The following is a 25315-nucleotide window of genomic DNA, read 5'->3' as shown; positions in this document are numbered from 1 at the left end:
CTCCTCTGTCAATCTACCTCTATATCTCTTTCCCTCCTCCTCTCTCTATCTACCTCTATATCTCTTTCTCTTCTCCTCTCAATCTACCTCTATATCTCTTTCCCTCCTCCTCTCTCTATCTATCTCTATATCTCTTTCTCTTCTCCTCTCTCAATCTACCTCTATATCTCTCCCTCCTCCTCTCTCAATCTACCTCTATATCTCTTTCCCTTCTCCTCTCTCAATCTACCTCTATATCACTTTCCCTCCTCCTCTCTCAATCTACCTCTATATCTCTTTCCCTCCTCCTCTCTCTATCTGTCTCTATATCTCTTTCCCTCCTCCTCTCTCTATCTATCTCTATATCTCTTTCTCTCCTCCTCTCTCAATCTACCTCTATATCTCTTTCCCTCCTCCTCTCTCTATCTATCTCTATATCTCTTTCTCTTCTCCTCTCTCAATCTACCTCTATATCTCTTTCCCTCCTCCTCTCTCAATCTACCTCTATATCTCTTTCCCTCCTCCTCTCTCAATCTGCCTCTATATCTCTTTCCCTCCTCCTCTCTCTATCTATCTCTATATCTCTTTCCCTCCTCCTCTCTCTATCTACCTCTATATCTCTTTCTCTTCTCCTCTCTCTATCTACCTCTATATCTCTTTCTCTTCTCCTCTCTCTATCTACCTCTATATCTCTTTCTCTTCTCCTCTCTCTATCTACCTCTATATCTCTTTCTCTTCTCCTCTCTCAATCTGCCTCTATATCTCTTTCCCTCCTCCTCTCTCTATCTATCTCTATATCTCTTTCCCTCCTCCTCTCTCTATCTACCTCTATATCTCTTTCTCTTCTCCTCTCTCTATCTACCTCTATATCTCTTTCTCTTCTCCTCTCTCTATCTACCTCTATATCTCTTTCCCTCCTCCTCTCTCTATCTACCTCTATATCTCTTTCTCTTCTCCTCTCTCTATCTACCTCTATATCTCTTTCTCTCCTCCTCTCTCTATCTACCTCTATATCTCTTTCCCTCCTCCTCTCTCAATCTGCCTCTATATCTTTTTCCCTCCGCCTCTCTCTATCTATCTCTATATCTCTTTCCCTCCTCCTCTCTCAATCTGCCTCTATATCTCTTTCCCTCCTCCTCTCTCTATCTACCTCTATATCTCTTTCCCTCCTCCTCTCTCAATCTGCCTCTATATCTCTTTCCCTCCTCTCTCTATCTATCTCTATATCTCTTTCTCTTCTCTCTCAATCTACCTCTATATCTCTTTCCCTCCTCCTCTCTCAATCTACCTCTATATCTCTTTCCCTCCTCCTCTCTCTATCTACCTCTATATCTCTTTCCCTCCTCCTCTCTCAATCTGCCTCTATATCTCTTTCCCTCCTCTCTCTATCTATCTCTATATCTCTTTCCCTCCTCCTCTCTCTATCTATCTCTATATCTCTTTCCCTCCTCCTCTCTCAATCTGCCTCTATATCTTTTTCCCTCCGCCTCTCTCTATCTATCTCTATATCTCTTTCCCTCCTCCTCTCTCTATCTGTCTCTATATTTCTTTCCCTCCTCCTCTCTCTATCTATCTCTATATCTCTTTCTCTCCTCCTCTCTCAATCTACCTCTATATCTCTTTCCCTCCTCCTCTCTCTATCTATCTCTATATCTCTTTCTCTTCTCTCTCAATCTACCTCTATATCTCTTTCCCTCCTCCTCTCTCAATCTGCCTCTATATCTCTTTCCCTCCTCCTCTCTCTATCTATCTCTATATCTCTTTCCCTCCTCCTCTCTCTATCTACCTCTATATCTCTTTCTCTTCTCCTCTCTCTGTCTAACTCTATTTCTCTTTCCCTCCTCCTCTCTCTATCTGTCTCTATATCTCTTTCCCTCCTCCTCTCTCTATCTACCTCTATATCTCTTTCCCTCCTCCTCTCTCAATCTGCCTCTATATCTCTTTCCCTCCTCCTCTCTCGATCTACCTCTATATCTCTTTCTCTTCTCCTCTTTCGATGTACCTCTATATCTCTTTCCCTCCTCCTCTCTCGATCTACCTCTATATCTCTGTCTTTCCTCCTCACTCTATCTACCTCTCTTTCTCTCCCACTCTCTCTATCTCTCTATCTCACTCTCTCCCCCACGTTCTTCCCCACAAACCCTCCCTCTCTCTCTCTCTCCCCCCTAGAGATGGTGATGATAAAGCCCGAGCTAAGGTGCAGGGGAAACGACAAGACAAGAGCAAAAAGGTAAAGTTCACTGGATTATTCCATCATCTCCATAATCGATATTTTACATTTATTCTTCTAATCACTTTGTGTGAGTGTGTGAGTGATCATTTTAATATCACCTGCCTACATCTATTTACTTCACTGCTTTTTCACATCTCTTAGTTCCTTGTCAATCTCATCAGACGAGGGGCGATCCTTAAGACTGTGATTTGATATAAAAAGTCTGAAACTGTTACTTTTCCTCGTGGTACAATGATTTATGCATTAATTGAACAATTACCATTATTTTTCTACTTTGTTGGTAGGCCATGCATTTGCTTTGCTGATCAACCCTTACTCCGTTGTGTTCCTGCTTTCATTTCCGTTCCTTTGGTCTTTCGACCTTCGTATCTTCGCTCTTGAATCGTCCTCTCTACATTTGCTGCTCTCCCTTTGCCAGCTGCTGGTGTCTCTGCAGCTGCTGTGGAACATGTGTGTACCTTCAGACGCTGTGGTGACTCCTTGCCTGCGTCAAACGAACAACACCGTACGCGCAACTCGTCTTTGTCTGCCACTGGATGTACTGTTCGAGGCATCCAGCAGGCAGCCGTGGGGAGAGTATGTCGCCCATTCATACACGTCGACCTCGAGTGCACTATAATACTGCACATCATTTTGAAATCTCCTGTCCAATGATCTTTCTGCCTTCCTCGCCAATAAAAAAAAATCATTGCTAATTGGCACGTATGTTGTCTAGTGTGATTGTGCAGTTGATGCACCGGTTAAAGCAGCAAGTGCAAGAGAGTGGGAAATGGCTAGAAAGAGGTGAAACCCTGCAACCTCCCATCCCACTTCACTTCCTGCTAACAGGAGGTGCCCTCATCACGGTGCCTCTGCCTCCTGCTCTCAGTGATGACGACCTTAAGGAATTCCGCATGGTAGTGCAAAATTCCCTGCTGATCGTATCTTAGATCTGCAAGTGCAGTTTATATATATATTGTTACAGACGTGGCTTAGATGTTATTTACCGAGCGGTTTGGTATGACCACGTCTGCACAAGTTACCCGATTATACCCGAACGTTGACTAATCGCGCTACGCTAGGTCAATGAAGGAAAAGACACACAGCTGGGATTAAAATGACGCGACACCAGGGATACGGTTCTCAAGACCTCCGGAGGAGATTATATTGTTACAGAAGGTTAGATTACAAGGACGAGGGACAGCATAGTAAGATAAGCACTTAGACACACTCTTATATTATTCCCAACAGACGACAGATAAACGGGACAAAAGGCTGACTCACACGGGGTTTGATGGCTAGGAAAGGCAGGATCGATGGCTCCAGGTGCACCTGGGCTCAAAGGTCAGAATCGACTCGTCCGGTCCAGAGATGCGGGGAGGTATTCAGCGCTCGTACGTGGCAACTTCTCTCTCCAGGCTGGGGGCGCATCTGACCTCACATCCGGTGAGTCGCTTCGTATCTCCGGCGGGGAGTGACACGCCCTCGGCTCGTTAGCTCCGCCCCAGATGGAATCGGCACGTCGCCTCTCATTGGGTGCGTGCGGGGGGGGTTACCGGCTCCGCCCTTGACGGGGGACTGACAAGGAGCCCCTTCGTGGTAACCCCGTGGAGCGCATGGTCCGGCGCGCATTGTCAATGGCGGCTAACCGAGCCGGTGTGATGACGCACACTCCCCCCGCGCAGCGTCGTTGTTGTTGTAATTGTTGTTGTAGTTGTAGTTGTAGTTGTAGTTGTTGTTTGGGGAAGAAGATGGAAGGAGGTATGGGAAAGGTCCTAAACTCGCTACTGGTGCCATATAATCACATTCTGGTGCAACGAAGAGTCATAATTAATGGAAACGAGTCCTTAACTGACATAGACTAAGAATAACTAGCAAGATGTCTGAAAGTTGTCTACGTGAGATGCGGTGGACCTGGGCACGACATTTAATGGGGGAAAAAGGGGAAGGTCGGTTCTATAGAGTGTTGTTTACAGACAATGGGACTAGGGAATGGGGGATTGGGGATAGTTGGGGAGTATTGGGGAAATAGGGGAATATTTACAAGCGGATATGGAGGCCAAATTCCATATTCGCAACATTGCACCCTTCTCTACCCTCGGGGCGTCCCGACCCGATAAATTTTTACCTACTTTAGCGTGGCACGCAATGTAGTTCCCTCTACTATTAACTCTACCCTGAGTGCGACAGTTTTACAGATATTCACAAATGAGTAAATATGTCCCCCTGCGACGTTGCACCCTTCTCCTCTCAGAAACACACCCACAGGATAACCGAATCCGGAAAGAATTCTCAAACTAAACATACAGCCGGTAGGGAGCATTATTTACACAAGACTACGCTGATATTTACACTACGATCCAGGACCTGTTTTTGGAGGGACACATGCAGATGTTATGCATAGAGAGAGCACGCATGCCAGCATCGATACACCAACCCACGAGTGCTCTGTGGCCTACGGCCTTTAATAATGTGCAGAGCACCCCTTCCAAGCATCAAGCACCACCCCATCACACAGTGAGCACCATCCGGTGCACCAATAAAGTGTCTATAAATCATTGTGCGGTGTCGCAGCCGGCCGATGTTCTGCCGCTGGTCTTGCCTTCGTGTGGTGCACTTGGTGTTCTTACTTCCTCAGAAAAATAAAGAAAGGCGCCAACCGCGTCCATTTCTTTATTGTGGCCGTCAGGGGGCCAACTGTTAGTGGTTCACCTTGTTTGGCATAGGTGCCACGTTGACCCATAGGTCCATCCATGGGTGGTGCTTGGCCGCAAAAGAACTGCGGTCCATGGTGGGTGGCCACAAACATTGCGGTCCATATGGTGTATCGATCCAGGCAGCAAACAGCGAAAGTGCAGGCCCACAACTGCGAAGCCAGCACCTCTCTCTCCTCTCTCTTTACCCCAAAGCCAGATCCTCGGAGGTGGGAGACAAAAGAAGCAGACAAGTGAGTAAGGTGGTAAGGGCGCAAAAGTGCACGCAATGCAAGGTAATGCACACTGGGGGCACATGGGAACCAGGTGAGACAGGTACGTTCCTACCGTACGCTCCCCCCCCCCCCACCAGGTAACCTACATGGCCCCTCCCTTACCCCTTACTGTATCCACAAAACACAACACTACCCATAAACATCTACTTTACAAATCAACAAACATCCCTACTGTCTTCCCCGTTCCTCCCATATACCAAATTCGTCTTCTCTCCCTCCTAACCAATCAAATTTGCCATTTTCAACTCTCATCAAAATTTGCCATCTCCAACTCAACATCATAATTTGCCATTACCAATTCCTCATCAGTCCCTCCTAGGGAGGGAGAGATGGAATCACCCCAATGTCTCATCCACGTCGTGATGCGTCTCACTAATCCAACAGCAGTCCTTACTTCCTGCAACAAAACAAAGAAAACACAGGTGTGGAGTCATCATCATCACCACAGGTAAGTGGCTGCGTATGGTGCGACAGGTTCATCAATCCTAACTATTTCCTAAATGACTTTAACAACTTTACACTACCCGGGGTCTTTCTCCGGCCAAACCATTGGCCCTCTTACACTATGGGTTCTAAAAACCAATTCCCATTGGCCAACTGTGGTGCTTTTCAATTTGGGGTCTCACTCCCCCGATTCATCTCCCGGTGCCCTCGCACAATTTCTGGGCTGTGGCGTGTACCTCTCCCAGCGGGTCTACCCACCTGCACACCTCCACCACTGCGGTTGCCTCCGAGCTTACCTGCTCCTTACCCTAACCTAACTACCTGGGGAGGGCCCTCTGGCGCTCTCCCCACTCGGTGCCCTCTCTGGCACTGGGCTGCCCGATCCACACCCGGGATCCTCAGGCACCCACTCACAACTACCGGCTCCCAGAGCCCACCTGCGGACTCACCTGGCCGACATCCTCACAGTGGTGGAGTGCCCAACCAACTACACACACTAACAGGCGACACGCCCAGCCATTTCCACGACACTAATGCACCCATTCACAACACCATTCTGCAACCCGCACCACAGATGCCAATATCCAACCACAATTTACCTGTACCCTCTACCTAACACTTACACTACCCGCCCCGGGTATCCGTGATGGGGGTCCACTCTTCCCCCATTCGCACCTTCGCACCATGCACACCACTCCGTACCACTTACTCCAACTCTCTCCACACACCTGTACTTGCACACCTGTGCTCTCACACCTGGTGCCACCTGCACCCTTCTCTCCCCAAGCGCCTTCGCGCTGATCCACAACACTCACTACTCACACACTGCTCCACACACCTGTCCAGTTGCACACCTGTGCAATCACACCTGTTCAATTCTCACACACACGGCATCATCTCAGCTAACTACTCCCTTCTGAAACTTGCGCTTCCCAGTCGTCCCTTTAAACTATTGCGCTCCCTCGTCATTATCATCCACACTAATCTACCTGCGTCCCCACTACAGGTATCCTTGTCACTAACTAATCTTAACGTTGCCTAATGTCATCTTCTAGGGCCCTACACACAATATCCTAACCCACCCGGGCTAGTTTTCACTGCCATACACCCCATAATCTATTGCTCCTTTGCCCCCATATGGGAAGGGTGGCAGATTTGCCATACCACCCCATCGGGGGTCTCTCACTACCAATTTTGCACATCAAATTTCAACAAATTAAAAATTTGCCAATCACTGTACCATTACCAATCATCACTCTGCCAATCCTTTGCCAATCATCAAATTTTGTTTTTCTCTAATTTTGGGTCCAAAACACTAACCTCATCACCCAGTCGACTCACTAATACCTCTCGGTGCGCCAATCCCTGTCCAAAGCCCGGCTTCGTAAAGCCAAGCAATGGATGCTGGTCGTTTTGTGCCAGCGGCTGGATGCGTCCGGCACTCGGTGCAGGTACGGGGGCTTACCCGGGCCGAGATCCCACGCATCACCTCGGCGTGGAGCCATCCAATGTCCCGATCTCGACCTGCCGGCACGTCTCAACAAAACGTGGTCGCCATAACGACCCTTCCTATCGGGCTGCCCGCTCCGCCTAGTGGAGCACGGACGCGGCCGTTCAAAGCGAGGCCCAGCACGCACCGAGGGCCCGATTCGGCTATAAGTCGTTCTAAACTCTACCCCGTCTAACGTCGATGCTTCACCTGGACGCTTACACCCCGCAGCCCGTTCCTTGCTCACACATCCAGCCGTGCCCATGCTCCTCGTACCTTTCCTTACACACCCAGGTACACCCATTCCACTCACAGCCTTGGTCACACACCTGACCACCGAACACTTTGGCACACATTCGTTGCTCGCACACCTCACCAATACACCGCTTCGCGCCCCCTCCTCGGTCACCTCCTCTGTGACAATCACAGGTGTGCCCTCATTCGCACACCCAACCACGTGCCTCACCACCAACTCCAGCGTGCATTCCCACTCACGCTCTACCATTCCAGGTGTGCATCCTTCCATCCCAGGTGTACATCCTCGCTCACCTGCCACAACCAACTCACGCTCCGTTTCACTCTCACTACTCTCACCTCCACTCTCGGTCGCGCACTCACCCTTACTCTTGACAGCGCACTCTTTCCCCATGCACTTGTCCGTCACACACCTTTCTCGCGCACACTCTCCCGTTACCCCCTCTGTAACACTCACCACAGGTGGACACTCTTCCTTACTTCTGACAGCGCACTCTTTCCTCATGCACCCGTCCGTCACACACCTTTCTCGCGCACACTCTCCCGTCACACCCTCTGTAACACTTACCACACCGCGCTTCCATGTGCTCCCTCGCACACACGCTACGACCGACTCACTCTCGCCAGCACCCTCACTCCTTGGCACGCACTTTTTCCTCACACACCCCAGAGTCGGACTTCCTCGCACACCTCCTCTTTCGCACACCAGACCTGTCGCACACTTCACCAACGGCCTCTCACGAACACCCGGGTCTATCTCGACCCCCAAGCTTCTTAAATCACCTGGCGCATCATACGCACGACCATATTGGTCACCACTTACACCGGGTCCTCTTCCTCTTCGCTTCTCCTCCATCACCTGCGAATCCCTCATCCGGTTAATGAGCACATCATCACGATCCAAACACAGACTTTGGACCAATTCTTTTATCTCCTCTTTTATCTCTTTGTTATCCCCTCTCCGTCGCTTCTTAATTTCGCTCACCCCTTCTTCCACTTCTTCTAATTTCTGCTTCACCTCTTTTATTCCCCGGTACGTCTCCTCAAGCTCGTCCCCCAAGGCTACCTTGACCGTTTCCAGGTGCGTCCTCACCTGCCGGTCCTTCGTCTCCATTACCTCTATCACCTCGTCCAACCTCGTTGTCAGTCCCTCACGTACCATCTGACATTCCCTCTTCGTCGCTATCAAGTCATCTTTTAGTTCTTTCTGTGTCGCCTTTAACCCTCCTAATACCGCAGTGTTCCTTTGAACCTGCTCCGTTAGTCCTTTTTGTCCCTCCGTCAGCTGTTCTACTCCCAGCGTCAACTCCTCTATACCACCTTGCAATTTTACAGTCCCCTTTCTCACCTCCTTCTCCATGCGCTCCTTACAGTGCCTCACCTCCTTGCGCACTCCTCCGACCTCCTCACTCACACCTCTTCTGATCTCCTCTCCCATCACTTGCATCTCCTGCCCAGATGCCACCCTCATCTGCTCCATTTCCTCCCTGTGAGCATCCAGTTTAGTTTCTACCCCCATTCTGACCCCCTCTATCTGCTGCCCCATTTGTTTAACTTCCCTTTCCGCTTGGTCCCTCATGTCCCTCAATTTGCCTTCCATGGTGTTTTCTAACCCCTCTAACCCCTTTTGCATCCCTTCCATTTGATTCTCTTGAGCGGCCATTCTGTTTTCTACCCCCATTAACCCATTTTTCACCTCTTTTATCCCGTTGTCTAGCCCCTCAAAATTATTGTCTAACTTCCCAAATTTCTTGTCTAATTCCTCAAAATTATTGTCTAACTTCCCAAATTTCTTGTCTAATTCCTCAAAATTATTGTCTAACTTCCCAAATTTCTTGTTTAATTCCTCACCGGTACCCCTCGCTTCGTCCCTCATTACCCCCATTTGGTTTCCCATTACCCCCAATTGCTCACTCCGAGCCCTCGCTTCGTCCCTCATTGCCCCCATTTGGCCCTCCAATCGCTCACTCAATCGCTCACCCAATCGCTTTCTATCAGCCCTCATTTGCTCACTATTAGCCCTCATATCGTCCTTCTGCAGGTTGAGGGACGCCTGCATTTGCGCCATAAATTGCTCCATGAGGGCCTGCATTTGGGCCATCCCTCCCACTTGTGCAGCGGGTGCGGCCGCCGTAGCTATGTGCGAGGCGCCATTTCGCGCGTTTGCTACCCTCGCTGCTTCGCTCTCCTCACGTCCCTCAATTTGGTCCTGGACCGACCCTGCCTCACTCTCCCCTACCGGACCCCAGCTGTCTTGGTCTGCCATAGCGCGACTTTCAAAATTCGGGTTTTTATTTCCGTATAACAAAATCAAATTTCGCCGTTATAATTTCGCGCGGGAAACGCGCTCCGAATCGATTCTAATTGTTACAAATTTGGGCCTAATAAATTTAGTCCCGGGTCCGAATTCCACTCCTCGACACCAATTGTTACAGACGTGGCTTAGATGTTATTTACCGAGCGGTTTGGTATGACCACGTCTGCACAAGTTACCCGATTATACCCGAACGTTGACTAATCGCGCTACGCTAGGTCAATGAAGGAAAAGACACACAGCTGGGATTAAAATGACGCGACACCAGGGATACGGTTCTCAAGACCTCCGGAGGAGATTATATTGTTACGGAAGGTTAGATTACAAGGACGAGGGACAGCATAGTAAGATAAGCACTTAGACACACTCTTATATTATTCCCAACAGACGACAGATAAACGGGACAAAAGGCTGACTCACACGGGGTTTGATGGCTAGGAAAGGCAGGATCGATGGCTCCAGGTGCACCTGGGCTCAAAGGTCAGAATCGACTCGTCCGGTCCAGAGATGCGGGGAGGTATTCAGCGCTCGTACGTGGCAACTTCTCTCTCCAGGCTGGGGGCGCATCTGACCTCACATCCGGTGAGTCGCTTCGTATCTCCGGTGGGGAGTGACACGCCCTCGGCTCGTTAGCTCCGCCCCAGATGGAATCGGCACGTCGCCTCTCATTGGGTGCGTGCGGGGGGGGTTACCGGCTCCGCCCTTGACGGGGGACTGACAAGGAGCCCCTTCGTGGTAACCCCGTGGAGCGCATGGTCCGGCGCGCATTGTCAATGGCGGCTAACCGAGCCGGTGTGATGACGCACACTCCCCCCGCGCAGCGTCGTTGTTGTTGTAATTGTTGTTGTAGTTGTAGTTGTAGTTGTAGTTGTTGTTTGGGGAAGAAGATGGAAGGAGGTATGGGAAAGGTCCTAAACTCGCTACTGGTGCCATATAATCACATTCTGGTGCAACGAAGAGTCATAATTAATGGAAACGAGTCCTTAACTGACATAGACTAAGAATAACTAGCAAGATGTCCGAAAGTTGTCTACGTGAGATGCGGTGGACCTGGGCACGACATTTAATGGGGGAAAAAGGGGAAGGTCGGTTCTATAGAGTGTTGTTTACAGACAATGGGACTAGGGAATGGGGGATTGGGGATAGTTGGGGAGTATTGGGGAAATAGGGGAATATTTACAAGCGGATATGGAGGCCAAATTCCATATTCGCAACAATATGTATGTATAGCCAAACTTGTAAAAATGCGATTTGAACTTGTCATTTTCCATGAACATGTACTTAGTCATGTGTGACAGCAATGATGCATGAAAGGCATCAATGGAAAGCTGAGGATCTCCTCATAATTGGTAAACCAATGACCAATTATGGACCAATTTGGACTAAACCAATTTGGACTTCCGCTTCCGGTCTTGCCGGCGAGGTTTCGTTTATTTGCAGCTGTCCACGCTCTCCGTCGAAATCGAAGTTAAGTAATTGTTCCCATTTGTATTTTCGTTAAAACTGAATTTATTTTATGGTGTTTGTACCTATAGTGTGTCCCTAGGAAGATTCTCGGTGTAAATCTTTCATACCTGTATAGAAAATCATGTTAATTTGTGTCGTATCTTTTGAGGCCTTGTCGGTTGCTGTGCATGTCTGACCTTGAGGCTTTGTTTTTCTCTCAGCGGTCCGTCGTTTGTGCTCCAATAACTTTCGTTCTTTGTTTTTACCAGTCCTTTCACCCCATAGCCTACTTCCTTGTTTAAAATGTCAACTAAAAAAAAAACATTTACTTCTCTGTTCTTATTCGTTGTTCTTATTCGTTTATTCGTTGTTCTTATTCGTTCGTTCGTTCTTCGACCACGTGTTTCTCCCCCATTTCCCCAGATAGTTTTCACTGCTCAATTTTGAAATGTTTAAACTTTCCCCTGAAGTACTGTATTCTGTCGTATATTATAACACCTTTTTCTTCTTCTTCTTTAAAAGGTTGCTTTTGACTTGCTCACCAAATCTATTCATCCCCAAAAAAAATTCCATCTCTTACAGTGCCTCTTTCATACATTCCCTAAACTCACCTGCTCTCCACCCCCCCCCCCCCCCCCCCTCCAGCGTCCTCAAACGTATTTTTAACTCGAAGGTCACAAGAAACTCATTTTGCAATAATTGTTCGTTTCCCATTAATCGTACACTTTCCAAAATCCAATCTCACCCCTCCCCTCCAAATCTTCCCCATCACCCCTCCCCTCCAAAACTTCCCCATCACCCCTCCCCTCCAAATCTTCCCCATCACCCCTCCCCTCCAAAACTTCCCCATCACCCCTCCCCTCCAAATCTTCCCCATCACCCCTCCCCTCCAAAACTTCCCCATCACCACTCCCCTCCAAAACTTCCCCATCATCCCTCCCCTCCAAATCTTCCCCATCACCCCTCCCCTCCAAAACTTCCCCATCACCCCTCCCCTCCAAAACTTCCCCATCACCCCTCCCCTCCAAATCTTCCCCATCACCCATCCCTTTCAAATCTTCCCCCTTGCCCCTCCCCTCCAAATCCTCCCCATCACCCATCCCTTTCAAATCTCCCCCCTTGCCCCTTCCCTCCTAAACTCCCCCCACACCCCTCTGCTCCAAGACTCCCCGTCGCCCCTCCCCTCCAAGACTCCCCCTCGCCCCTCCCCTCCAAGACTCCCCCCTCACCCCTCCCCTCCAAATCTCCCCCATCTCCCATCCTTTTCAAATCCCTCCCCTTGTCCCTTCCCTCCTAAACTCCTCCCTAACCCCTCCCCTCATAAACTCCCTCCTCACCCCTCCCATTCAAATCTCCCCACCCTCATTTCTTCTCCATTTCCCCCCTCTCACCCCTCCTCCTCAAAGCATCATCCCCGCTTCTTCCCCCTTCCAACTCTCACCTCCATCTCCCCCAACTTCCTGCTTCGCTCTTCCCCCTCCTCAAATAACACCTCATTGTGCCTCACCCAATCACCATCAAACCTTTTGTCTGCCCCATCCTTCCCTTTCTCAGAGATATTCTGAAATATCTTCCTCCTCTTCCACATCTTACCATACCCCTCCTCCCCCCTGTTCTGTATCCGATGCTCCCCCTTCCTCTTCATTAACGGTATGGACCTCAAACATTCGGGGCCTTCGTTCAAACTTAACTGATCTCTCCATACAGGTTGCTTCTGACAAACCAGACGTGATCTGCTTAACAGGAACTTTCCTCCTTCATGATGTCTCTGATTCCTTAGTATCTCTCCCGGGTTACTCCCTCCTCCGGTATGATAGACCTGAGCCTTGTCCTGGAGGTTGGGTTGCTATCTTTATCAAAAACTCTCTTCCTCACTCGCCCTGCACTGCCCTCTCTCCACCTCACCCCCAGGAATACCTCTGGCTACGGCTTCCCCTTCGCTCCCACCTCTTGTTCATATGTGTGCTGTACCGTCCACCAAACAGTGATGACTCCATCTACATCTCGCTGTCTGATAATATGGACCAACTTCTATCTACTCATCCCAACTCTCTCTTCCTCATATGTGGTGATTTCAATTGTCACCATGCCAGTTGGCTGGGTGTGGGTACCTCTCTCACCAGCCATGGCTCCTCAGCAAAGGGCTTCTGCGACTCACTGGGACTGACACAATCTGTCAATTTCCCGACCCGGATCTCAGTCAACGGAGCATCTTCTCTTCTGGACTTGGTTATGACTAACTTCCCTGAAAATGTCTGCTGCTCTTCTGCTCCAATCGGCTCATCTGGTCATGTGCTTGTTAAAGTGGACATCTCTCTGATCATTCTCAGGGAGCCTCCTCAGTGTCGACGAGTCTGGCATTTCACTCAGGCCAACTGGCACGGTCTTCAAGCAGCCATCAATCATCTGAACTGGTCTCCCATCTCTACCACCTCTGACATCAACTCATCCTGGGAATTCTTCCAAAGTAAATTGCTCTCTCTCATGCACAGATTTATCCCATCTCGTCTTCAGTTGTCATACCCTTCCTCCCGTCCATGGTACACGGAATCTTATGGTGAGGCTGTTGCCCAGAAACAACTTGCCTTCGTCTCCTGGAAAGCAAATCCAATGGAAGGAAATCTCATTTCCTTTCACAAAGCCCGAAACAAGTGTGTGTCCACCCTCAGGAGAGTCAGGAAACAATATCTCTCCGTTCTCAAGACCGACTCTCTTATCTGTCTCCCTCTTCCAAATCCTGGTGGCATCTGGTCAAATCTGTTTCTGGTGTTTGTTCCCCCTCCATTCCCTCCCTTACCTCAAACGGCTACACAGCTGACTCCGCACGTGAAAAAGCTGAATGCCTCAACTCTGTGTTTGCCTCGAAATCTGGTGTCCCAAACCCATCCCTCTCTGTACCCACCATACCCAGTCGTACCCAGCTGCTCCTGGACTCTGTGTCCTTTCCTCCTGACAAAGTGGAAAAGTTTCTGTCAACCCTCGACTCTGATTCTGCAACTGGACCTGACGGCATCAGCCCACGGGTCCTAAAATCCTGTTCTTCCGCTCTTTCACTCCCTCTCTCTGTTCTCTTCACCCTCTCTTTTGCTCAAGGTCAACTGCCATCTGCTTGGAAATTAGCCAACATCACTGCTTTACACAAAAAAGGTGCAAAAACAGATCCTAGCAACTACAGACCAATCGGCCTTCTCCCAATTATCAGCAAAGTCATGGAATCCATCATTGCTTCAGATATGAAATCTTTCCTCTTCTCCAATGGCTTGATCTCTGATCATCAATTTGGTTTCAGACCAGGTCACTCTACTCTGGACATGCTGCTTCTGCTTTCTCAATAATGGATGGAGGTCCTCAATGCCGAACAGGAAATTAGAGCTGTCTCCCTTGACATATCACGTCATTACTTGCGCTCATTGAAAGCTGGAGAACTGCACATATATTTGGATTGGTTTGCTCCCGGCTGCATCCAGGGGATTCCATATAATGAGTGGATACCAGAGGTAATGTGCCATGTGGCAGATGGCACTTATCGCTCCCATTAAGGTACAGCATAGCTGGATGGGATACCTTAATGGCGGTTCACCACTGATGGTATGAAGTCGCATAGTGACTGGAATATAACCGAAAGGTTTTCAGAGTCATAAGTGTATGCAGTACTCACTGCGTTGCCCTGATGAGCCCCAAAAGGGCGAAACCAGGTCGGTAACTGTGAGTTTTACATACACTTATGACAGTATCTGAACTAAGATCAAAATTCTGCTCTGTCAGAGGGTTCTCTTGAGAGCTTGACAGGCAGAGCGTATGTACATGGCAGTGACGTCATTACTTGCGCTCATTGAAAGCTGGAGAACTGCACATATATTTGGATATATATATATATATATATATATATATATATATATATATATACACACACACACATCTATATATCTATCTATCTCGGACCCAGCACATTTGCTCACCTATTGAAATATTCATTTAACCCAGGCCTTGTTAATTGTTATTTCATTTATTGATGTTTGGTATTCATTTCTAATTTGTCATTCTGACACTTAATTTATCTTTGATTAACACCCCTGTACGCCCCCACCCACTCACCCCCAGGAGCTCCACTCCTGCCATGATGTGCCATTAGACCGGCCATGCTTTCGCCGTGGCAATGCCCTCACACTACCAGGAAGTGGATACCAAGAGTTCTTTCTTCGCTCACCACATACTAGTCTTTCTCCACCATCAGTGCCTGATGCCCAGGTTTGTATGTTACAATTGAACACTATCATTGCATGGTTCAGCATTCCATTTATGCCCACTGACCGGGTACAAATTACAAATGCTAAATTGCCATAATTTATAACGTTCGTCTTTCCACGTCTGAAAGCACAGCATTGCATTGCCAAACATCATTTTTCTCCCAAATGCAATTTTTCAATGCATACATAATATGTAGATGGCCCTTTGGCTTACGGCAGAATATATTTTGCTGCTTTTGGGTTCAGGCTTGCTTGGAAACGACACTGTTTATTATTGGTCATACGGCTGTTGCTTCATTTTATGCATTATATGTTGCTTCATATACAACTCTTGCTTCATTATATGCATCGGTGAATCTCCTGTACAACACGGAAATCTTTTTTTGTAACGACCCATATTGGAGGTTTCCGTATTTTCATCGTCAGAAAAATATGCCGCGGTTAAATGGAATTGAGGAGCTATTCAGATATGCTGATTCGTTTCTTAACCCATTTCTTCCAGATGGGATTACTCACATGGTAGTTTTTTGGGGGGGATTTTAAATTAAAAGTTTAAAAAGAAAAATTAAAATAGTTTGTAATAGTTTTGTATTTTTCATTACATTTCTGGGAAGTTGTGCGTTACGATGTAAGTAAAGGTGGAAAAAGTCTGATTTAATGCTATTTAATTCCAGGCTACAAGGAAACAAAAGGTGAAATTTTTGAAAAGAGGTGTAGAGAGGTGTACCTTGTAGGTGTAGAGAGGTTTGAGGAGGTGTAGAGAGGTTTTAAAAGAGGTGTACCTTGCTCGGCTTCACGCTGTTGAGGCCAAAGCTTTCAGAATCATTGGAATCTCCTGCGATGTAGTCAACGCCGAGGGCCTTTCACTCACTCACCGCAGGCAGGTTGGTGGTCTTTCTGTCTTCTACCGACTCCTCTCCGGCCTTGCTCCCCCAGCTCTCTCTGTGCTCTGTCCCCCCCAATATTCCTTCAGGTCGCACAAGATCTGCCTGCAACCCTCTTATGGTTAAACTGCCAAAGTCTAGGCTCTCTGCTCACCTTCACTCTTTCATTCCCCTTTTCTCCCGCCTCTGGAACAAACTCCCCCACTCCCTTCAATCCCACTCCTCCCTCCAGGTCTTTAAAACAGCTGTTCACCACCATCTCTTATCTTCCCCCATCGAAAACCTTGATCTTTTCTACCCCCGGTAATTCACCCCATAGTCCTTGCAGTGTTCATATGTTTTAATCCTCTCCCACCTCCCCCCAAGTCCTCCCGATGTCCCTGCTCTCAAATGTTGTGTTTGTGTCCTTCCCCCTCTTCCCCCTCTCTTTTGTGTCCTTCCCCCTCTCTCCCCATCTTGTCTGCCGCTCCCCTTGTTTTTTGTGTTTTGTGTGTCGGTTTGTCTTTTTGTGTGATTAATGTTAGCTCTTTCACGAGCCTCGATCTTGTATACAAAAAAAAAAGAAAAAAAAAAAAAAAAAAAAGAAAAAAAAGACTTTCAGAACAGGTGTAGACATAATATGACAGAACCTTTGTTTTTGATTCAGAACTTAATATATCCTTTTAAATCAGAAAAGAAAAAGAAATGGCATTAACAAAATTATTGACACAGTAGACTTAATATTTGGTAGCACGGCCTTTGGACAAAATAACTGCAGTCAAGCACTTCCTATAGCCATGAATGAGCTCCCTACACCTCTCTACTGGCAGTTTGGGCCACTCTTCTTGTGCAAACTGCTCCAGTTCTCCCAGATTTGAAGGGTGCATTCTCCCAACTGCTGTTTTCAGATCTCCCCGCAGGTGTTCAATGGGATTTAGATCTGGACTCATTGCTGGCCACTTCAGAACAGTCCAGCATCTTGTCTTGAACCATTCGTGGGTGCTTTTTGAAGTGTGTTTGCGGTCGTTGTCCTGCTGAAAAACCCATGACCTTCGACGGAGACCCAGTTTTCTGACACTGGATTGAACATTGAGCTCCAAAATGCCTTGGTAATCTCCTGATTTCATGATGCCATGCACACATTCAAGGCACCCAGTGCCAGAGGCAGCACAGCACCACCAAAACATCACTGAATCTCCTCCATGTTTAACTGTAGGGAAGGTGTTCTTTTCTTTGAAGGCTTCATTTTGTTTTCTGTAATCATAGAGATGATGCGCTTTACCAAAAAGCTCTAGTTTGGTCTCATCTGTCCACAGGATATTCTCCCAAAAGGATTTTGGCTTGTTCAGGTGTGTTTTGGCAAACTCCTGTTGGGCTTTCTTATGTCTCTCTCTCTCACTCCTGGGTCTCCTACCCCCTTTCATTGAGATGGCGACGGATGGTGCGAGTTGAAACTGTCGCACCTTGTGTCTGAAGGTCAGCTTGAATCTGTTTGGCAGTTGATCGATGTGCTTTCTCCACCATTCAAACAATCATTCGCGACAATCTTCGATCAAGTTTTCTCTTGCGGCCATGTCCAGGGAAATTGGCCACAGTGCCATGGGCCTTAAACTCCTGATAACATTGCGTACGGTGGACACAGGACCATCAAGGTCTCTGGAGATGGACTTGTAGCCTTGAGATTGTCCGTGCTTGGCTACAATCTTGTGTCTGACCTCAGACTGGTTTTCTTTCTTTTCTCCATGCTCATTGCGGTACACACAGTGACACAAAAGAGCAGAATGACTCTGTTTCTCTATTGAAACTGGTTGGATGAGTGATTTTTTATATTGCAGGCACCTGCAAATCACCACGGGTGAGTTCAATTCCAAAGTAAAGGAGAATCACCTGCTTGAAATCTAATTATTTCTAACAACTTTTAACAGGTGCCAATGATATTGTCTGGGCCATTTTCGGATTTCTGTGTGGAATTGGCTAAGATTTCGTAAATTTTTCACCTTTTTAACTCAACTGGACTATGTCCAGCTGAGTTTTTGTCAACACCCAGTGTCCGTCGTCTGTCTGTCTGTCTGTCTATCGTCTGTAAACAATTCGACGTCTACACTCTAAAAGTCACAAATATTGATTACATTTGATGAAACTTGTTATGCAGCATCTTTAAGATGTAAACTAGTTTGGGATTGCATTTGGACGTTGCACGCCCAAAAATGGGCGCGGCAGGGCGGCCAAATTGAAAAATAAATTTTTGTCATATATTTTTAGCACATATAAACTATATAGTTTGTGGTTCTATTATGCATATTCTAACCATATTGATATAGACCAGTTGAGTTCAGGTTCCCTGGAACCTCTAGTTTTGTTTTGTTCCACTGCAAACCCAAGAAATACATTTGTGGATACCAAAATATTTTATAATTTGCCCATTTTTCTGGAAGAAATGCTGCATTATTTGAAAAAGGTGCAAGGGTGCCATTATTTTTGGCCACGGCTGTACAGATACAAATATATACACTACCGGTCAAAAGTTTTAGAACACCTCAATTTTTCCAGTTTTTATTGAAATTTACGCAGTTTAATGTCTCGATGTACTCTGAAATTAAGCATAGAACAAATAAACAATTGGAGATAAAAAGAAATCATACAATCATTTTGTTTAACAAAATTTAATTTTAACTTTTGACTCGGCAAAGTAGCCACCTTTTGCAGATATAACCGCCGAACACACTCGTGGCATTCTTTCTACAATGGAAATCAAATATTGTTCGGGAAGTTCTTCCCAACACTGTTGCAGAAGTTCCCACAAATGTGTTGCACTTGTAGGTTGCTTTGCTTTCACCCTTCGGTCCAGTTCATCCCAAACCAGATCGATGGGGTTTAAGTCTGGAGACTGTGCTGGCCATTCCATGATTTGAAGCCTACCGTCTTGTTCTTTTCCTCGAAGGTAGTTTTGACATAGCCTGGAGGTGTGTTTAGGGTCATTATCTTGCAGTTGGATGAACCCCTGACCAACTAGGCGTATACCAGAGGGTATTGTATGGCGCTGCAAAATGCTGTGGTAGCCCTTTTGGTTCAGGGTGCCAGTGACTCTTTGCAAGTCGCCGACTCTCGATCCAGCAAAAGAGCCCCAGACCATCACGCTTCCTCCTCCATGTTTGACAGTTGGTGTCACACACCATGGAACCATCCTTTCGCCTACTCGACGGCATACAAAAACCCTGCGTGATGAACCAAATATTTCAAATTTTGATTCATTGGTCCATAAGACCTTCTTCCTCTTCAGTAGTCCACTGACCTTCTTCGTCTTCAGTAGTCCATAAGATAAGACATTCCACATAAGACCTTCTTTGTCTTCAGTAGTCCACTGGCGGTGCTTCATGGCCCAGGCAAGCATCTTTTTCTTATTTTGCCTTCTTAGCAATGGCTTTTTTACTGCCGCTCGATCTGTCAAACCTGCAACTCGAAGTCTTCTCTTCACAGTTGAAAGTGAGACTTGCTTACTTCGACCAGTGTTAAGCTGTGCTTGAAGCTGTTGTCCTGTGAGCCGCCTATCACGCAAGCTGTTGACTCTCAGAAACTTGTCTTCTGATTCTGTTGTGGCTTTGGGTCTGCCAGACCTCTTCCTGTCAGAGTTTCCTCCAGTTTCCAATATACTACTTCCTGCAGTGCGATATTGTCCAAATAATGCTTCGGAGGGTGTTATAACAGTCTGTTCGAATACTGCTTTTATACAGACAGGGGGTTTGTAATCAAGTAATCAGCAGAGGTTGGGACACCTGTAGGAATTGTTTTCATCAACTTTCAAGGCTTAACCTACTTACATTGCTGCAGAACAGCTGTAAGCTGTTAACCCATTACTTGTTCCCTGAAGAAGGCCTTTTTTTTACAATATAACTGTGCAATTTACATTATTTCCCCGTTTTTGCTAACCTAAACTTTTTTTTTAACCTCGAGCCGTTTACTGCTCACCTTTGTACCATTTCAGGTTATTCACTGGACATTAAACTGCATAAATTTCAATAAAAACTGGAAAAATTGAGGTATTCTAAAACTTTTGACCGGTAGTGTGTGTGTGTGTGTGTATATATATGTGTGTATATATATATGTGTATATATATATATATATATATATATATATATATATATATATATATATATATTGTTACGGAACCCAACGTCGGCCTATGGTTCCGCTTTGAGGGGGGATTAGTCCCCTCGTTTGTTACTGACCGACGTGGTCCCTGAAGCTGCACCGCGACCTCCGGAAGGCCGGTGCACAGCCCCGTTCGCGACCGCGGACAAGATGTTAATTTGCCGAGCGGATGGCAGCCGCGGCACGAACTGTTAACAATGACTAGACCCGATTCTCAAACGTTGGCCAAATCGTGCCACAGGTATTCAATGGGGAAAAGACAACAACGACGGATGTAGAGGAAAGAAAGGCAAAGGGTAAGAAATACAAATATGATTTATTTACTATTTACACAATTGAAAGCAACCAAGGAGGAGGAAGAATAATAAAATAAAAACAGAAGAAGAAGAAACACAGTGCAAATTAGCTTACCTATAGAGAGTCTTACTTAACCCAGGACAGAACAAACAAAGACAGACTCACACGAATGGGGAATGAAGGCAGGAACGATTGGCTGGAAGGAGAGGATGGTCCAGGTGGTCCACAGAGCTGGAAGGATGCGGGTCCTGTTCGTGTAAACGGCAAGGCTCGAGGTGAGCAGCCGCCGACCCTCCTCAATCTGGTTCGCACGGCGGCGTTGCTTCGTAGCAGCGAGTCGAAACTGCCGTCAAAGCTCAACTCAACTGCGGTGGACTCAACTGTGGTGGACTCAACTGCGGTGGACTCAACTGCGGTGGACTCAACTGCGGTGGACTCCTCACTCATCTGCTTAACTCTCTTCTTGACGCATGCGCCCCCGTTTTATATCGCGCCTCCACCTCTTTCCGCGAGCTCTCTGGGCACGCCTACCGGGTCGCTACTGCAGTGCCGGTTGGCTCGCACGGCCTCTTTTGGCTCCGCCCTTGATGACGAGGGGCGGCCAACGCCCTGGATTCGGCGGCTCCTCCCCCCTCTTCTCCGAGCCCACCTCGTGGCTAATGGAGTCGCGGTGAAAACAGCCCAGCAGCTGCGGCGAAAACCCAAGCCCGAAGAAACAGCGGACTGCAGCAAACCGCGCAGAGGAATTTGTAATGCGGCTGACAAAAGGGGATTCCCATGAAGGTTCTGGGGAAATTGAAAGGGGATACTACCTATTTGTATTCGGTGCAATGGAGTATTAATTAATGGAAGACAAAGCCTTAACCTAATACACAGAATAAGGAAATAACTACCAACAAGCAGGAAATCTATGATTGGCTAAAGCGATTGTATATGACCTAACTAAGGGACGCCCTTTGACCTTTATACACAACTGGAGGAAGGAGGGTGATATTTTTACAACAATAAAAAAACACAATTCTCATTTCCACAATATATATATATATATATATATATATATATATATATATATATATATATATATATATATATATATATATATATTGTTACTGTCGCGGTTGAGATGTTATATTGACCGAGCGGTGGTGTATTACCGCGACCTAACACTAACAGTTCCCCCGATTCTTCCCCAACTCACCCGATTCACCCCAAACTTTGGCCGTATCGCACCGCAGCTGCCCAATCTGGAAAACTCTAAAACGACCGAATGCAAAGAGGAAAAGGAATAAGACGAGAAGACGGACAGAAGAGTAATTGGATTTATTATACACACAAGCAAAAAGAAAGCAGTCACGTTTATTTACAGACGAGATTAGATACACAGTGCAACGCTAGCTTACCTACAGACTTAATTAAATACCCAGGGACAAGACACACAGAACAAACTCACGTACACAAGAAGGGTGGAAAGGCAGGAGGTGGATGGCTGGAGGGAGAGGAAGGTCCAAGGGGGTCCTGCAGCACGATCGGCGCGTTTAGCAGCCGCCGTTCCTTCGCGGCCCTGCTCAAAACCCCCGTCCAGGCCCCAAGCGGCTGTTGGGTGTTGTTGCTGCTGTGGCCGCCGCTTGCTTTGCCAGGACTCGTCTGATTCGTCTGGTCCAAACCCTCAACTCAACAACACTCTTGCACGTCTCCCTGTCCAACCACTCTGTCTCTCTTGGTCCAACCACTCTTTCTCTTTCTTGGTCCAACCACTCTTTCTTTTTCTTGGTCCAACCACTCTTTCTCTCTCTTGGTCCACTCACTCCTCACCACCGACTCCTCACGCTTCTTGCGCGCGCGCCTTTATAGCGCCTCCGGCGATCAAGCCGCCGGCCTTTTGGACACGCCCATCAGTGTGCTCACCTCGGCCCTGGTTGGTCACGCGACCCTCTGGCTCCGCCCTTGATGACGACGGGCGGGCACGCCCCTCTTCCCCGACCCGAGCACATGTTCAATGGTGGTTTTGGAGGGGTTGTAATTGGCAATCGAGGCTTGGCAATGACGAAAGGGGATGTGAAAGGAAATGGAGATTTTGGGGATGGGAATGAAAGGGGATCTATTCTCTTTCACTGGTGCAATGGAGTACTTCAATTAATGGGAGACACAGCCTTACCCTAAAACACAGAATAAGATATAACTATCGAACAGGGGTATTCTATTATTGGCTGACGTGTATGCTTGTGGACTAATTATGGGATGCCCTTTCACCTTTACACAGCTCCGGAGGCAGGGGGCGCAGAATAAACAATAATAATAATTCACACAATCAAAAAAATATACAGTCCTCATATCCGCAACACTGCACCCTCCTCCTCTTAGGCACGTCCCGGGCCTACAACTTTTATTTAGTGTGACACGTAGGTGTAGTTCCCTCTACTTTTAACCTGACCCTGAGTGCGACAGTTTTAAAACATAAATAAATGTGTCCCGCTGCTCCATTGCACCCTGCCTAACAGACTTACGCCCACAGTTAACCGAATTGCGGAATGGTCTTCAAACTACACACTGACGGTGGGGAGCATTATTTACAATGACGCTATTTTTATTTACAAGACTAACCCAGGACCTGTGATTGTTCTTTCTGGGGGGGAGACAGTCTGCTCTGCATCAATGCACCATGAAAGCACCCAAAAACGCACCAATACACACCCAAGCACCAATCGGTGCAGTCACCATTGTTCAAGAATAAAAAATAAATCAACAACCCCTAACCCTGCAGGTGATCTCTTGCTCTTCGGCTCCCTCTGCTGGTTATTATTATTTGTTCTTCCAGATGTTGTCATTCTTTCATTTTCTTACTGGCGGCCTATTTGCAATAAAGTGTGCCCAATGTGTCCTTTTTATTTTCTTTTATTTATGGCCCACAGGGCCGACTACGTGTGCTTCACCTGTGTGGCATCGGTGCCCTGTGGCCAAGGTCCGCCAGTAAGATTTCGGGCCCTCATGGCTGGTTCCAGCAGAGGGGCCATGCCCCAACCCATGGGGTCCATAAGTGGTGCTCGGCCACAGACATGTGGTCCATAATGTGGTGCATCGATGCAGACAGCTGGTCCTGAGAGTTCCGGGCGCACAATGGCCGACTCACGCACGCTCCCCTCGGCGCCCCATGGCGCACAGGTCATGTGGGAGACAAAAGGGGGACAATTGAGCGAGGGGTAAGGTCACAAGGGTACACATCAATAAGGCAATGCAAGGCGAAATGCGTACGGAGGGCGAAATGAGAAAGCTCGTCCCTACCGTACGTCACCCCCCTGTCACCTACACTACCCTTGCTCTTACCCCATATGTACAAAAATCTACACATTACCAATCCGTCACTACCGTCACGTCTTCCCCTTATTTCCCTTATACCAAATTCGTCTTCACTCCCCCACTATCCAAAATTTGGCATCACCCAATTCGTCATCAATCCTCATAAGGAGGAAGAGATGGAACAACAAAGCACAATGTCACACCCACGTCATGATGCGTCTCACAATCCAAAACATTTGCATCAAAAATAATTAAACATGGCATGGTGTGGAGTACCTGTCACCTCAGGTGAGTGGATGCAGATGGTGCGAGGAGACTTCATCCTAACTACTTTCTAAATGACATTAACACACTTTACACTACCCGGGGTCTTTCCCCGCCAATCCATTGGCCAACTTACACTATGGGTTCTAAAAACCAATTCCCATTGACCAAACTGTGGTGCTTCTCAATTTGGGGTCTCACTCCCCCGATTCATCTCCCGGTGCCCTTGCACAATTTCTGGGCTGTGACGTGTAGCTCTCCCAGCAGGTCTACCCACCTGCACACCTCCACCACTGTAGTTGCCACCCGAGCTTACCTGCTCCTTACCTAACCTATCTAATTTGGGAAGGCCCCTCCTGGCTCTGTCACCCCTTGGTGCCCTCTGGCACTGGGCTACCCGGGTCCGTCCTCCGGATCCTCGGGCCCCATCCACAACTACCGGCTCCCAGAGCCCACCTGCGGCCTCACCTGGCCGACATCCTCACAGTGGTGGAGTGCCCAAACCAACTACACACACTAACAGGCTACACGCCCAGCCATTTCCACAACACTAATGCACCCATCCAAATACCATTCTGTCACCCGCACCACAGATGCCAATATCCAACCACAATTTACCTATACCCTCTACCTAACACTTACACTACCCGCCCCGGGTATTCGTGATGGGGGTCCACTCTTCCCCCATTCACACCTTCGCACCATCCACTCCACTCCACAATTTCCACCATACTCACTCCACGACCATCCATTCCAATCTTCCAGATATTCCACACTACCATTTATTCCACATAGCCACATACACCTGTTGTTGCACACCTGTGCAATCACCTGGTGCCACCTGCACCCTCCTCCTCTTCCTGGACCATTTGGTCAACACAACACGCAATCACCACTACTCCCTCATACACTGCTCCACACACCTGTCCAGTTCTCACACAGCATCATCTCATCTAACTACTCCCCTCTGAAACTTGCGCTTCCCAGTCGTCCCTTTAAACTATTGCGCTCCCTCGTCATTATCATCCATACTAATCTACCTGCGTCCCCACTACAGGTATCAGTCACTATC

The 25315-nt window shown here is 47.6% G+C and overlaps 1 protein-coding gene across 3 annotated transcripts in view; it reads left to right on the top strand.

The window, feature by feature from the left end:
• The window catches only part of UFSP2 (UFM1 specific peptidase 2), a 74179-nt gene that overhangs the window by 19538 nt on the left and 29326 nt on the right, over nt 1-25315 (top strand). For all 3 annotated transcript variants that reach the window (XR_013621338.1, XM_068135607.2, XM_068135606.2), the window contains 4 exons: nt 2149-2209; nt 2631-2788; nt 2928-3108; nt 15230-15376. Coding sequence is in view for 2 of the 3 variants with exons in the window: in XM_068135607.2 (XP_067991708.2) it covers nt 2149-2209; nt 2631-2788; nt 2928-3108; nt 15230-15376 (547 nt within the window). In the remaining variant the exon portion in view is untranslated. The remainder of the gene's footprint in view (nt 1-2148; nt 2210-2630; nt 2789-2927; nt 3109-15229; nt 15377-25315) is intronic.

Source organism: Myxine glutinosa, chromosome 14 (assembly GCF_964187855.1).
Source record: "Myxine glutinosa chromosome 14, kmMyxGlut1.1, whole genome shotgun sequence".
Classification (NCBI taxonomy): Eukaryota; Metazoa; Chordata; class Myxini; order Myxiniformes; family Myxinidae; genus Myxine; species Myxine glutinosa.
This window is presented reverse-complemented; position numbering and strand designations above follow the sequence as displayed.